The following is a 15,361-nucleotide window of genomic DNA, read 5'->3' on the forward strand; positions in this document are numbered from 1 at the left end:
TCAGCAGACCCCCATGACCCTGCAGTTAGGATATAGTGGGTTGGATAATGGATGGATGGAGTAAATAAAAGCAAACAACTGACAAATAATTAGCAGCACATAAAAACACATCATGAGTGACTACAAGCCATTGTGTTTTCAGCAAAGATTTCAAAACTGACAGGGTTGAACTGAGTGGTAGGCTGTTCACCCCCATTTCTTTTCCTCTTCATCGTGGTAAGGTCTGTAGACAGTCAGTCAGACAATCTCGGGGATCGAGAAGAGGTGTAAGAGACAAGGAGGTCAGACTAGATAAACCCCCTAAATAAAAATCAATTCTAAGACTGACGGGAAGCCAATGAGGTGAAGCCAAGAGAGGAGTGATGTGCTCACACTGACGTGACCCCCGTTAAGACCAAGTGCTGGCGGTCGAGAGAAGCGAGTGACTGAAACCACAGGACAATGAGTTATTATAGTGAAGATGGGATGACACAAGTTTCCAAATTAGCAAAACAAAGAAAAGACTTGATTTTTGAAATGATGAAATGGCTTCTTACAACAGAGTTTATCTTGCTTATCCAATTTAGATAGATAGATAGATAGATAGATAGATACTTTATTAATCCCAATGGGAAATTCACATTCTTCAGCAGCAGCATACTGATACAATAAATAATATTAAATTAAAGAATGATAATAATACAGGTGAAAAAAAAAAAACAGACAATAACTTTGTATAATGTTAAATGTTAACGTTTACCCCCCCTGGTGGAATTAAAGAGTCGCATAGTTTGGGGGAGGAACGATCTCCTCGGTCTGTCAGTGGAGCAGGACAGTGACAGCAGTCTGTCGCTGAAGCTGCTCTTCTGTCTGGAGATGACATTATTTAGTGGATGCAGTGGATTCTCCATAATTGATAGGGAGCCTGCTGAGCGCCCTTCGCTCTGCCACAGATGTTAAACTGTCCAGCTCCATGCCAACAATAGAGCCTGCCTTCCTCACCAGTTTGTCCAGGCGTGAGGCGTCTTTCCTCTTAATGCTGCCTCCCCAGCACACCACTGCGTAGAAGAGGGCGCTCGCCACAACTGTTTGATAGAACATCTGCAGCATCTTATTGCAGATGTTGAAGGAAGCCAGCCTTCTAAGGAAGTATAACCGGCTTTGTGCTTTCTTGCACAGCGCATCAGTATTGGCAGTCCAGTCTAATTTATCATCCAGCTGCACTCCCAGATATTTATAGGTCTGCACCATCTGCACACAGTCACCTTTGATGATCACTGGGTCTATGAGGGGTCTGGGCCTCCTAAAATCCACCACCAGCTCCTTGGTTTTGCTGGTGTTCAGGTGTAGGTGGTTTGAGTCGGACCATTTAACAAAGTCATTGATTAGGTCCCTATACTCCTCCTCCAGCCCATTCCTGATACAGCCCACGATAGCAGTGTCATCAGCGAACTTTTGCACATGGCAGGACTCCGAGTTGTATTGGAAGTCCGATGTATATAGGCTGAACAGGACCGGAGAAAGTACAGTCCCTTGTGGCGCTCCTGTGTTGCTGACCACAATGTCAGACGTGCAGTTCCCAAGACGCACATACTGAGGTCTGTCTTTAAGATAGTCCACGATCCATGCCACTAGGTATGAATCTAATCCCATCTCTGTCAGCTTGTCCCTAAGGAGCAGAGGTTGGATTGTGTTGAAGGCGCTAGAGAAGTCTAGAAACATAATTCTTACAGCACCACTGCCTCTGTCCAAATGGGAGAGGGATCGGTGTAGCATATAGATGATGGCATCTTCCGCTCCCACCTTCTCCTGATATGCAAACTGCAGAGGGTCAAGGGCGTGTTGAACCTGTGGCCTCAGGTGGTGAAGCAGCAGCCTCTCCATGGTCTTCATCACATGTGATGTCAGAGCAACAGGCCGAAAGTCATTCAGCTCACTAGGACGTGATACCTTTGGGACTGGGGGTGATACAAGATGTTTTCCAAAGCCTCGGGACTCTCCCCTGTTCCAGGCTCAGGTTGAAGATGCGCTGTAGAGGACCCCCCAGCTCCGATGCACAGACCTTCAGCAGTCGTGGCGATACTCCATCTGGACCCGCTGCTTTGCTGGCACGAAGTCTCCTCAGCTCTCTGCTCACTTGCGCTGTTGTTATTATGGGTGGGGATGTTTTTCCTATGCTGGTATCAGCAGAAGGATGTGTGGAGGGTGCAGTACTCCGAGGTGAGAGTGAGAGTGGGTTAGGGTGGTCAAACCTGTTAAAAAAGTTGTTCATTTGGTTTGCTCTCTTCACGTCTCTCTCAATGGTGGTACCCCGCTTCGAGCTGCAGCCAGTGATGATCTTCATCCCATCCCACACTTCCTTCATGCTGTTATTCTGCAACTTCTGCTCCAGCTTTCTCCTGTACTGCTCCTTCGCCGCCCTGAGTTGGACTCGGAGTTCCTTCTGCACGCGCTTGAGCTCATGCTGATCACCGTCTTTAAAAGCCCTTTTCTTCTGATTCAAAAGGCCCTTGATGTCACTTGTAATCCATGGCTTGTTGTTAGCATAGCAGCGTTACTGTTCTTACTGGAACTACAATGTCCATACAGAAGTTGATGTAGTCAGTAGTGCAGTCAACAACTTCCTCAATGTTCTCATTATGAGATCCCTGCAGGATATCCCAGTCTGTAGTTCCAAAAAGTTCTCTCAGAGTATTCTCAGCCTCCGGGGTCCACTTCCTGAATGATCGTGTGGTTGTAGGTAGGACTCTAACTTTTGGTTTATAGTGAGGCTGAAGCTGAACCAGGTTATGATCTCCTTTCCCAAGCGCAGGCAGCGGGGTGGCACTGTATGCGTCTTTAACGTTTGCATACAGTAAATCAATAGTCTTATTTCCCCGGGTGTTACAGTCCACATACTGGGGAAAATGCAGGCAATGTTTTGTCCAGCGTCACATGGTTAAAGTCTCCAGCGATTAGCACAAGCGCCTCAGGGTGCTGCGTTTGTAACTTAGCAACAGCGGAATGGATGATGTCACTCGCTGACTCCACGTCTGCCCGAGGAGGAATATACACGATGACAACAATGACATGTCCAAACTCTCTGGGCAAATAGTAGGGACGTAAACTTACGGCCAACAGTTCGATATCCCTGCAGCAAGTGGAGATTTTTGATGTTAACATGTCCAGAGTGACACCACCGTGTATTAACATAGAGAGCGAGTCCCTCCTCCTTTGTGCTTACCACAGGCACTTGCATCTCTGTCCGCTCTAACTGTGCTAAACCCGGATAGCTCCACGTTGGCATCTGGAATGGTGTTATTTAGCCAGGTTTCGCAAAAACACAACAAACTGCATTCTCTGTAGGTCCTTACATTTTTCACCAGCGCAGCCAGTTCGTCGATCTTATTTGAGATTTAAGACTATTGTTGAGGGTAACACCGTGGCTTTTTGCAGCTGTCTTGCGATGTTTCGCTTTACTGACTAGATTAGTGACAGGCGTACGAGATGCGCCGGACGGACTAAACAGCATCATCTCAGTTTTACTTTAAATCAAGAAAATTTGACGATCACCAGCTCTTTACATCATCCAAGCAAGCCAGGAGAGACCCCAGGGAGACGTTTTTAAGCGGTCGATAAATTTGAGTGTCATCCGCAGAACAGTGGAAAGATACATCATGCTTACGGAAAACAGAGCCAAGAGGAATTAAGCATAATGAAAACAGAATTGACCCAAGTAAAGAACCTGGTGGGATCCCATATTTTAGTTGAGTGAAGGGAGAAACCTTAATTTCACAAAAATATGAACGAGACCAATATAGAGCAGTACCTCGAATGCTAATCACATTCTCTAAGACAGCGTTTCTCAACCTTTAAGTATCTGCGACCCGAGTTTTCATAACAGTTTTAATCGCGACCCCCTAACATTTTTTTGAAAGGAGCCCACTAATACTAATTTGTTCTTTTTTAATTGATGATATATCATAGATACATATTTTATTATACCTACTTAACTTTTATTGACATTTATCTAACTCTATATTTATTTTTCTAGTATCAGAATGTAGTTTAAGTTAATTTGTTTTGGTTTCAATAGATGTATTTTTCATATTTTCGATTCTTGTTTTCTTTTTTTTACATCTTCGCACCCCCTTTTAGTTACTTGGCGCCCCCCTAGGGGGGCCCGCCACACAGTTTGAGAACCACTGCTCTAAACGATACAGTAAAACATTGTGATCGGTGGTGTCAAAAGCCGAGTCAAATCTAAAAGTACAAGCGCAACGGGTGGCCCACAGTCAGACAATACAACAGCAGTAAGAACTTTTAAAAGGGCCGTTTTAGTACCGTGATGTTGTTTAAAGCCAGATTGAAAAATTTCACATACGTGATTATCCTCTAAAAAACATTTTCCAATATCTTTGACATAAAAGGTAGCTGAGAGTTACGAGGTCTGTCCGGAAAGTATCCACCCATATAAAATGAAGAACAGATATACTTATTGAAGACGATACAAGATACGTAGGACAATGAAGCCTCAGCCCCCTTCAAAGTACACACCTTGGGACTGCACAATGTTCTCCCAGAGTCTCTTCCACTGATAGATAGATAGATACTTTATTAATCCCAAGGGGAAATTCACATACTCCAGCAGCAGCATACTGATAAAAAACAATATTAAATTAAAGAGTGATAACAATGCAGGTAAAAACAGACAATAACTTTGTATAATGTTAACGTTTACCCCCCGGGTGGAATTGAAGAGTTGCATAGTGTGGGTGAGGAACGATCTCCTCAGTCTGTCAGTGGAGCAGGACGGTGACAGCAGTCTGTCGCTGAAGCTGCTCCTCTGTCTGGAGATGATCCTGTTTAGTGGATGCAGTGGATTCTCCATAATTGACAGGAACCTGCTCAGCGCCCATCACTCTGCCACAAATGTTAAACTGTCCAGCTCCATGCCAACAATAGAGCCTGCTTTCCTCACCAGTTTGTCCAGGCGTGAGGTGTCCTTCTTCTTAATGCTGCCTCCCCAGCACACCACCGCGTAGAAGAGGGCGCTCGCCACAACCATCTGATAGAACATCTGCAGCATCTTATTGCAGATGTTGAAGGATGCCAGCCTTCTAAGGAAGTATAGTCGGCTCTGTCCTCTCTTGCACAGAGCATCAGTATTGGCAGTCCAGTCTAATTTATCATCCAGCTGCACTCCCAGGTATTTATAGGTCTGCACCCTCTGCACAGAGTCACCTCTGATGATCACGGGGGTCCAGGAGGGGCCTGGTCCTCCTAAAATCCACCACCAGCTCCTTGGTTTTGCTGGTGTTCAGTTGTAGGTTGTTTGAGTTGCACCATTTAACAAAGTCCTTGATTAGGTCCCTATACACCTCCTCCTGCCCACTCCTGATGCAACCCACGATGGCAGTGTCGTCAGTGAACTTTTGCACGTGGCAGGCCTCCGAGTTGTATTGGAAGTCCGCTGTATATAGGCTGAACAGGACCGAACTGTTCAAAATATTCAGCAAAATCCTTTATTGGAATCGACCATCAGCTGCTTCGTCGTATTTTCCTGAATCCCATCGATAGTCTGAAATCTCTTCCCTTGCAAAGGTGATTTTAGTGTTGGGAAAAGTCAGAAGTCACAGGGCACCAAATCTGGGTTGTAGTGGGGGGCTGAGTCACCTGGGTGATTTGACGCTTCACAAAAACACTCTGCACAAGACGTGATGCATGGGTGAGCGCGTAGTCATGATGGAGCTGTCAATCACCAGTTGCCCACCGCCTCGGCTGTTTTCGTCGTATTGCATCTCTCAACCGGCAAAGAACATTGAGGTAGTACTCCTTATGAATTGTTTGGCCTGGAGGAGCGTACTTGTGATGGACAACACCTTCTCAGTCAATAAAAACACAGTTAACAAGATCTTGTGATCTTGCTGCGACTTTTCGGGTGTGGCAACTTCCATTGGAACGATTTAGACTTTGCTTCCAGATCCACAATTCATCTCCAGTTATGACCTTCTTGAGGAAATCTGGTTCATTGGTAGCGGTTTGAAGCAAGTCATTAGCAACTGCAGCACAATAGACCTTCTACTCTGGTAACAGAAGCCACAAAGTAGAATTTTTCCATGATATGCTTCATGCCAAGATCCCGCGTCAAAATCTCTTGCAGCCCACACACGTTCAACATTCTTAGGTGTTCTGCTTGTTGCAGACCTTCCAGAACGTGGATCACTTTCAACAGATTCAACATTTTCCCGGTCATCTTTGAAGCGTTTGTGCCACACTTTTATTTGCGCTGCACTCATTGTGTTGTCCCCAAAAACCTTCTGGAATTTTCCAGATAGTTTCAACGGATGTTCAAGCTTAACACAAGATTTGATGCAGATTTGTTGCTTTACTCGCTCGGTCGTTTTGGATATGACAGCCACACGGTACACGTACTCACTCTACACCCCCACTGACTAGTCCGATGAAGTTGTCATTGTTCATGCATGCACATTTCATTCCACTCTTCTTGACCAACAGGTTACATCAATACGATGCTAACCGTTCTCATTATAGTAACAATGGCTGGACCTTTTCTGGACAGACCTCATATTGGTGTAAAATTTGACAGCACAATCGGATCAAGGGTTGGTTTTTTGAAGAGAGGGCGCACCAGAGCATGTTTAAAATAGGCCGGGACTGAACCCATTTTGGGGGGGGGGGGGGGTGTTAATAATACTCATAATAGAAGGTTCAAGAGTTTCAAAGACCTCCTTTAACAACTGTGTATGTATTATATCAGAGGGACAGGTTGTGGACTTGAGTTGGCTAACCAACACGGACAAAGCTGGCAGAGAAGTCAGGTATAAATTCATTTAAGAACACAGAACAGCTAAGGGAGTTTAGTTCATCCTAGGAGAGCTGTGGAAAATGAGATCTGATTATATCAACTTTATCCACAAAGAAATTTAAAAACTTCTCACGCATGTAGACTGACAACTCAGAGCAAACAGAAGTATGAGGATTTAGAGCAGCATTTATGACATTAAGTAGCACTAGATTAAAATAGCATTACACTGTCCCAGTCGGTGAGTCACTGAGCATGTGCAGAAGTTACTGTCCTCTGAGTTCTCTCTCTTTGTGTAACCCAAACAGAATGTGCAGTCCAATGAGGCTCTGTTCGAGGCTGTGGAGCAGCAGGACTTGGACGCCGTACAGATCTTGCTCTATCAATACACGGCAGATGAGCTGGACCTGAATACTCCCAACAGCGAGGGACTCACGCCACTGGACATAGCCATCATGACCAACAACGTGCCCATTGCCAGAATCTTACTGAAAGCCGGCGCCAAGGAGAGCCCACACTGTGAGTACTGCTGTACAATGGTCGGGGAGGGTTTGGGTTTGAGGGTCCAGAGTGCAGTGTGATTATGAATTATTTCTGAACATCCACCATATATTAAGAAGGAACCTCCCCAGAGCTACATAGCATTATAACATCTTCGTGAGTGTCATCTGCCCCTTCTTAACCCTTTAAACTCAGCCTCACTTGTGTCTGATGTGTGTTACTTTGATTTAACCGTCCATAACTTCAACATCCTTCACTATTCATGTTCCGTCTGTCAAAGTAAAGGTCAGGCATCTCTCCTTCAGAGGTTTTACACCTGTTATATTTACACATTTGTTGCAATAGAATAAGCTGCAAAATTCAGCAACTTTTTTTTTTTTTGCTAAAGAATGTACTTTGAATTTTATTCTTATTTTTACAGGTGTTAGAATAAGCTTCCACACACTATAAAAGTGTCAGTGCATGTGTCAGAAACACCCAGAAAAGAACAAGTACAAGTAATTGTGCTTTAGTTTGGTTTTCTTTTACGTTTTGAAGGACAAACAGGGCTTTTATTCTCCTCTTCTCTCTGTATCCAGACTGTGCATATCCAAAAGGTAGAAAGTGAGAAAGATCCATCCATCCATCCATCCATCCATTTTCCAACCCGCTGAATCCGAACACAGGGTCACGGGGGTCTGCTGGAGCCAATCCCAGCCAACACAGGGCACAAGGCAGGAAACAATCCTGGGCAGAGTGCCAACCCACCGCAGGACACACACAAACACATCCACACACCAAGCATACACTAGGGCCAATTTAGAATCGCCAATCCACCTAACCAGCATGTCTTTGGACTGTGGGAGGAAACCGGAGCGCCCGGAGGAAACCCACGCAGACACGGGGAGAACATGCAAACTCCACGCAGGGAGGACCCGGGAATCGAACCCAGGTCCCTAGATCTAGTGAGAAAGATAGAAAGTGAAAAAGGTAGAAATGGGAAAATGTAGAAATGGAAAAAGGTAGAAAGTGGAAAAAGATAGAAAGTGGGAAAGATAGAAAGTGGGAAAGGTAGAAACGGGGGAACAGATAGAAAGTGGGAACAGATAGAAAGTGGGAAAAGACAGAAACAGAAAAAAGTAGAAATGGAAAAAAGATAGAAAGTGGGAAAAGACAGAAACAGAAAAAAGTAGAAATGGAAAAAGATAGAAAGTGGAAAAGATAGAAACAGAAAAAAGTAGAAATGGAAAAAGATAGAAAGTGGAAAAGATAGAAACAGAAAAAAGTAGAAATGGAAAAAGATAGAAAGTGGAAAAGATAGCAAGTGAAAAAGATAGAAATGGGAAAATGTAGAAATGGAAAGGTAGAAAGTGGAAAAAGGTAGAAAGTGGTGTCACAATAATGAGACATCACACAGATAAAGATTTGGGGCAGCCACCCGTATAATGAGGTATCCTGGCTGCAACGTTGAAAATGCAAATATAGAGCACTGATGTGCATACAACAGAGTCCAAAACAAGACTGACACATAGAGGAAACGGTTAGACTTTTAAAGGGGAGGACAGGAAGTGAGGTCAAATGGGTCTGGCTCAGGATCATCTGCTATTGGTTCAAGCCTGGAGGTGACATCACAGGGGCCGGAGCTGGTAAGGTCTTCTTCCATTGGCTCGGTCCCGGAAGTGACGTCATGAGAGCCAGTTGAGATCTCCTGGGAATGGTCTACAGGCAAGGGAAAAAAAGAATCAGTGCACTCTGCCACATCCCGGCATGCCTCAGAACTGTCTTCCCTCGAGCCCTTTAGCTGCCTCCCATGCGCACGTGTGTGACAGTGGGAAGATAGAAAGTGGGAAAGGTAGAAACGGGGAAAAGATAGAAAGTGGGAAAAGATAGAAAGTGAAAAAGGTAGAAACAGAAAAAAAGTAGAAATGGAAAAAGATAGAAAGTGGAAAAGATAGAAAGTGGAAAAGATAGAAATGGGAAAATGTAGAAATGGAAAAAGGTAGAAAGTGGAAAAAGATAACGTGGAAAAAGATAGAAAGTGGGAAAGATAGAAAGTGGGAAAGGTAGAAAGTGGGAAAAAAAGTAGAAAGTGGGAAAAGGTAGAAAGTGGAAAAGATAGAAAGTGGAAAAAGGCAGAAAGTTGGAAAGATAGAAAGTGAAACGGTAGAAACGGGAAAAAAGTAGAAACGGAAAAAGGTAGAAAGTGGAAAAGCTAGAAAGCTAGAATGGGGTGTGATTTGAAAGTTGAAACGCCTTTTCGCTTAGACAGATAATGTCTGTTGAATTGTACACAGCCGAGTCAGGATGTTCAAGAAAGACACGTTTTGGGGCAGGCATTGCCGCGATGCAGCCATTCAGCCATCTTAGAAAGAAAACAGAGAAGGCAGCTAAAAGAACTGAAAAGCCCTGGACAAGGCTCAGAACTGGGCAAACACCTGGAAAGTGCAGTTAAATGTAGAAAAGTGCTGCACGTGGGCAAAAGGAACATCAGTTATAAATACAAGATAGGAGACACTGGCCTACAGGAAGCAACCTCTGAAAAGAATTTAGGGGTTTATGTTGACACAATATTTTCATTGACTAAAAAATGCACAGAAGTGATTGAAAAGGAAAATCAAATTTTAGGTTATATCCCATCGAGGTTGCTGGATATCATGGCTGGCCTGTACACTGGTACTGTGAGTGCTGTGCAGAGTGGAGGCCGAACTTCTGCATTTTTCCCAGTTGATTCTGGGGTTCATCAGTGGTGTGTTTTGCTCCTACTCTGTTCAATGCTTGTATGGACTGGGTGTTGGGCAGGGTCGTGGGGTCCAGCAGCTGTGGGGCATCTGTTGGTGAAGAGAGATTCACTGATCTTGACTTTGTTGACGATACTGTGATCTTTGTGGAGTCAATGGAGGCTCTGATGGGGCTCTTGAGGGACTGAGTGAGTAGTCCAAGTGTCCTAATAGAAACCAAAATACAGGCCTTTAATGACCTCTTGGGCATGGCCATCAGCAGTGTGTCTGTCTATTGAGGGAGCGTCAACCTCGTTGAGAGGTTTACTTACCTTGGCAGAGACTTTCATGTCTCTGGTGACTCTTCCTATGAAGTTAGTAGACGGATTGGGAGAGTGTAGGGGGTCATGAGGTTACTGGTAACGGGTGTGTGGTGCTCCTGATATCTGCAAAAGGACGAAGGTCCAAGTCTTTAGAGTCCTGGTGCTTCCTGTCTTGCTATATGGTTGCGAGACATGGATGCTATCGAGTGACCTGAGATGAAGACTGGACTCCCTCAGTACTGTGTCTCTCCGGAGAGTCCTTGGGTACCGCTGGTTTGACTTTGTGTTGCTCATGGAGTTCCAAATGAGGCACATTACCTGCATTGTGAGGGAGCGTCAATTACGGCACTACGGCCATATGGCGAGATTCCCCGAGGGTGATCAGGCTCACAGGATCATCACTGTTGACCACGCCAAGGGGACGCCCACGTAATATCTGGCTGCGGCAGATAGAGGGTGAGACTGGACCTCATGTCTACATTGGGGAGGTTGCCAACCAGGATCCCGAGCTGTTTCGTCGTGTGGTGGGTGCGGCAACATGCTGTACCAGTGCAGGCTCCCCAACCTGACCCTGACCTGATCATAAAAACTCTAGAATTTAAGTCAAGGGACGCTTTGGTCAAACTATATAATGCACTGGTGAGCCCACATCTGGAATACTGTGTGCAGTTCTGGTCACCACGGTACAAGAAAGACATAGCAGCACTTGAAGCTGTGCACTGGAGAGCAACCAGGTGCATCATGGGACTTAAGGACACGTCCTGCTGTGACAAACTCAAACACTTAAACCTGGAGACTGCATGGGGACCTAATCCAGGAATTCTCTAAGGCTAATCCAGCAAAATTCTTTAATTTTAAAAGTGGATCCTGTACTTGAGGACATCAATGGAAATTAAGGGGAAGTGCGTTTAACACTAAAGGCAGGAAGCACTTGTTGTCACAAACTACCGAGACATGGAGTTGAAGCAGAAACCTTGAGAAACTTTAAGAAGAATCTGGAAGAGATACTGGGACAGCTGAGCTATTAGCTAAACAAACGGGCCTGATGGGATGAATGGTCCTGTCTTGTTAGTTATGTGCAACATGGCATCAGGGTATGCAATACGGCTTTGTAATGGCAAAACACTGTACTTTATTATATCGACAAGGAAATGTGCAGTTTGATGCAGTTTTTAAAACACTTTGCTTTCGCGTTTGAAACAATGGGCTATGTTACAATATACTGGATGGCACCTTTCTGGTGATTTTGCCATAGTGGCCTTACAGTGCCTTGCTGGGTGATCATAACATTTTTTTTTATTTTTAATGTGAGAAATGCAAAGTTAAAAAGAAAGTTAATCTTATCTATCACACAACTTGGTAGGATATTAAAAAAAAAACGAGAACAGGAGATTAGAAACCAGGAAGACAAAAACAAATTCTTCCGTCAAAAGCAAAAAGTGAATAGCAAGGACTCGTCAGCCGTAGATATTGCCTCACAGACAGTAATTCTAGGCTTATCTGTTAAAAGAGGATAAAAAGATCACCAATCAAGCCAATCTTTAAACCCTTCAACTAATGAGGGCAGGGTCGTGACCTCTGTGACCACGCCCCCCCTCCCCCTCCCCCAACAAGCAGTCGACTCATCCTGGCATCATGGAAGCCACAAAATGCACCTGAGAGAAGACAAAATGGTGCTGTGCTTAAATGTAAGTAAGTCAGAAACTTTATTAAGTTGTAAAAAACACATAAAACAAAGTTAGGATTTGGAATTTCTGTATGTGTCAAAATCAATATACTGTATTTGCCAGAAACCTGACTAGAATTGAGTGAAGTTTTGAAAAAATCAGAGATCATAAGAGATGCGAGTCACAGAAGTACTAAAAGCAGAGTAAACTGAGCGGCGCTGAGACTAAACGCCTACAAGCCACTGGTTCCCAAGTTCGGTCCTCGTGGACCCCCGGTGGCTGCAGGGTTCACAATCTTTGAATCTTTTTGCCTCTCATTGTTTAATTAGCAGCTACTAACAGTCATAATAAATTTAGAAATATTTGTATATTTTTTCTATCGCACCTAACTTAAATTTGACATTTTCCTATTAATTCACCTTTTCTGCACTAATTTGAATAAATTGTGCCCTAATGAAGACAATTAATGACAAGCAAAACAGACATGAGGGCAAACAACAGTGAAAGCTGAAAAGCTGCACCCCTTTAAGTATCAGACCCACAATACTCCCTCCACCCAAAAATGAATTTATATATATTTACATTTAAAGTGGTCGAGTGAGATAATATGAGTCCATACATCCATCCATTATCCAACCCGCTGAATCCGAACACAGGGTCACGGGGGTCTGCTGGAGCCACAAGGCAGGGAACTAATCCCGGGCAAGGTGCCAACCCACCGCAGATGAGTCCCACAGATAAATGCTGAAGTGCCAATGTGGTCATCCCCATTTAATTCACTCCAAAATATATACATATACATACAGACACACGCACACACACATATACTGTATATATATGTAGATATATATATATATCAACAGAAAGGACTGCTATGCATGCCAGTACAAAGAACAAAAGCAAAATAATAAAGCTGTCAGGCTGGGTAAACAAACGATTCTCTCCCAACAGATGGTGCATCACAAACATCCATCCATCCATTATCCAACCTGCTATATCCTAACTACAGGGTCATGGGGGTCTGCTGGAGCCAATCCCAGCCAACACAGGGTGCAAGGCAGGAAACAAAGCCCGGGCAGGGCACCAGCCCACTGCAGGGCACACACACACCAAGCACACACTAGGGACAATTTAGAATCGCCAATGCACCTAACCTGCATGTCTTTGGACTCTGGGAGAAAACCAGAGTACCCGGAAGAAACCCACGCAGACACGGGGAGAACAGCATCACAAACGTTTGTTGTAATAATATGCATTGCATTTGTTATTCCAACAGATGGTGCATCACAAACATCCATCCATCCATTATCAAACCTGCTATATCCTAACTACAGGGTCACTGGTGTCTTCTGGAGCCAATCCTAGCCAACACAGGGCACAAGGCAGGAAACAAACCCCAGGCAGGGCGCCAGCCCTCCGCAGGGCACACACACACACACACACACACACACACACACACACACACCAAGCACACACTAGGGACAATTTAGAATCACCAATGCACCTAACCTGCATGTCTTTGGACTTTGGGAGGAAACCAGAGTACCCGGAGGAAACCCACGCAGACATGGGGAGAACAGCATCACAAACATTTGTTGTAATAATATGCATTGCATTTGTTATTCCAACCGATGGTGCATCACAAACATTTGTTGTAATAATATGCATTGCATTTGTTATTCCAACAAATGGTGCATCACAAACATTAATGTTGGTTTAATAAATGGTATATACTGTAGCAAACATATGCATTGTGCTTGTCATTCCAACAGATGGCACACCACAAACATTTGTAATAATGCATTTTTTACAAGAAATGTTTGTAATGCGCCAACTGCTGGAATGACAAATGCAGCACATTTTTTACTATGTTTATTGTAAAATATATTCCAATAGTTGGTGCACTGCAAACATTAACAGTGAGGTCTACATTGACTACTTAGATGTCAACCTGTCTTGGACAGTTAGCACAGCTCTTCTTCTTTCTCTTCAACTTTCTCTTCTTCTTCCTCTTCTTTCTTTCTTTTCTTCCGTTTCATTTCACCAAATATTTCATTAAATAAACTGAAATAAATTCATGCCATTCACACAAGAATCGAGGCATTCAGCTCCTGTCTGGAATTGTTTTAATGAATTAATTGCTTATGCGTCTGCCTGTGTGGCATTTTGACTAGTATTCAGTATTTGAATAAAAATCTTTACAGTGGAAAAAAAAAGTCAGCTACATTCTTATCCTTAAATCTCTCTTACGTTCAGCTCTTATTCTTTTATGGAAAACTGTGCACGTGATGGCTGGCAAGTCCTCCTGTGCATATGACACTTAGATAAAATGTCCTAAGTGGTCAAAGAAGTGACTGTTTACCCAACTATTGCATTAGTCTCTTCATGCTCTTACTAAGAGCAAAGCTATACATTTCTTTTTAACGTGTACTGTTACCCGTTGATGGTTCCCTGTTCACCCTTCATACAGCACTGGCTCCGTCAGGCAGCATACTATTGACTATCACAAAAAACGGGGAGGAAGCTTGGGCCTGAAAGTCAGCCTACAGTCACTAAATTTGACAAGCCCAACAATTTTCAGTCATGTAAATCAGTAACTTTCAACCTTTTTGACTTATAGACTGAAAGAAGACCGAGAAAACCTTCACAGACTGTGGAGTTGGATAAAATAATATATTTCTTCTTCCTCCTCTTAGCTTTTATACCGCGCTGGTGCAGGGACAGCATGTCGAACAGGCCAATATCAATTTGTTTTGATCCTAGGGCATCTCCGAGAGTGACGTCAACTTGTCTTATGTCCTCCTTGATTCAGTCAAACCAGGGCTTCTTTGGTCTTGGGCTGTCTTGGGCACCCCGGACTATGTGACCGTACCCTCGAAGTCATGCTCCACGGATCTTCTCATTGTCATCGGCATGATGGCCATAACTTTGAGGACATCTTCGTTCATGACGTGGCCAAAGACACACTATAGTACCGGCATTTCCAGTGACGTGAATTGTTGGCTTGTGATTGGTGGAGGCTGGATAACATAAACTTACTGTATTATAATTTGCCAGACCGGTGCATTATTGCTGTTAATTTTGATTTAGAATCAGACTATTTAATAGAGCAGCTAACATTAGATCACAGAGCAGGGTCATCCTCCTTCAAAACTGACTGATTTTAAATCAGAGGCCCGGTCTCTCCTTCGTGTTTTGAGCATCCAGATTTAACACAATACATCCGTTACATGACGCCAATTTTCATTCAGAAATGTACACAATGGCTAAACAAACACGACCCGATAATTCACTAATTTCGCAGACAGGCAAAATTTGTCTGCAAACTGGCAAAAATTGTATGGAGCAGTTCTGGTGATTTGGAACTCTGGTGTAAAGTCACATAGTCTG

At 43.9% G+C, this 15,361-nt stretch overlaps 1 protein-coding gene across 1 annotated transcript in view; it reads left to right on the top strand.

Annotated features, from left to right (window-relative positions):
- ankfn1 (ankyrin repeat and fibronectin type III domain containing 1) overlaps nucleotides 1-15,361 on the top strand; it is a 514,783-nt gene that overhangs the window by 340,212 nt on the left and 159,210 nt on the right. Inside the window, exon 6 of the mRNA XM_028818514.2 lies at nucleotides 7,093-7,303. Coding sequence (XP_028674347.2) covers nucleotides 7,093-7,303 — 211 coding nt within the window. The remainder of the gene's footprint in view (nucleotides 1-7,092; nucleotides 7,304-15,361) is intronic.

Source organism: Erpetoichthys calabaricus, chromosome 14 (assembly GCF_900747795.2).
Source record: "Erpetoichthys calabaricus chromosome 14, fErpCal1.3, whole genome shotgun sequence".
NCBI classification, from domain to species: Eukaryota; Metazoa; Chordata; class Cladistia; order Polypteriformes; family Polypteridae; genus Erpetoichthys; species Erpetoichthys calabaricus.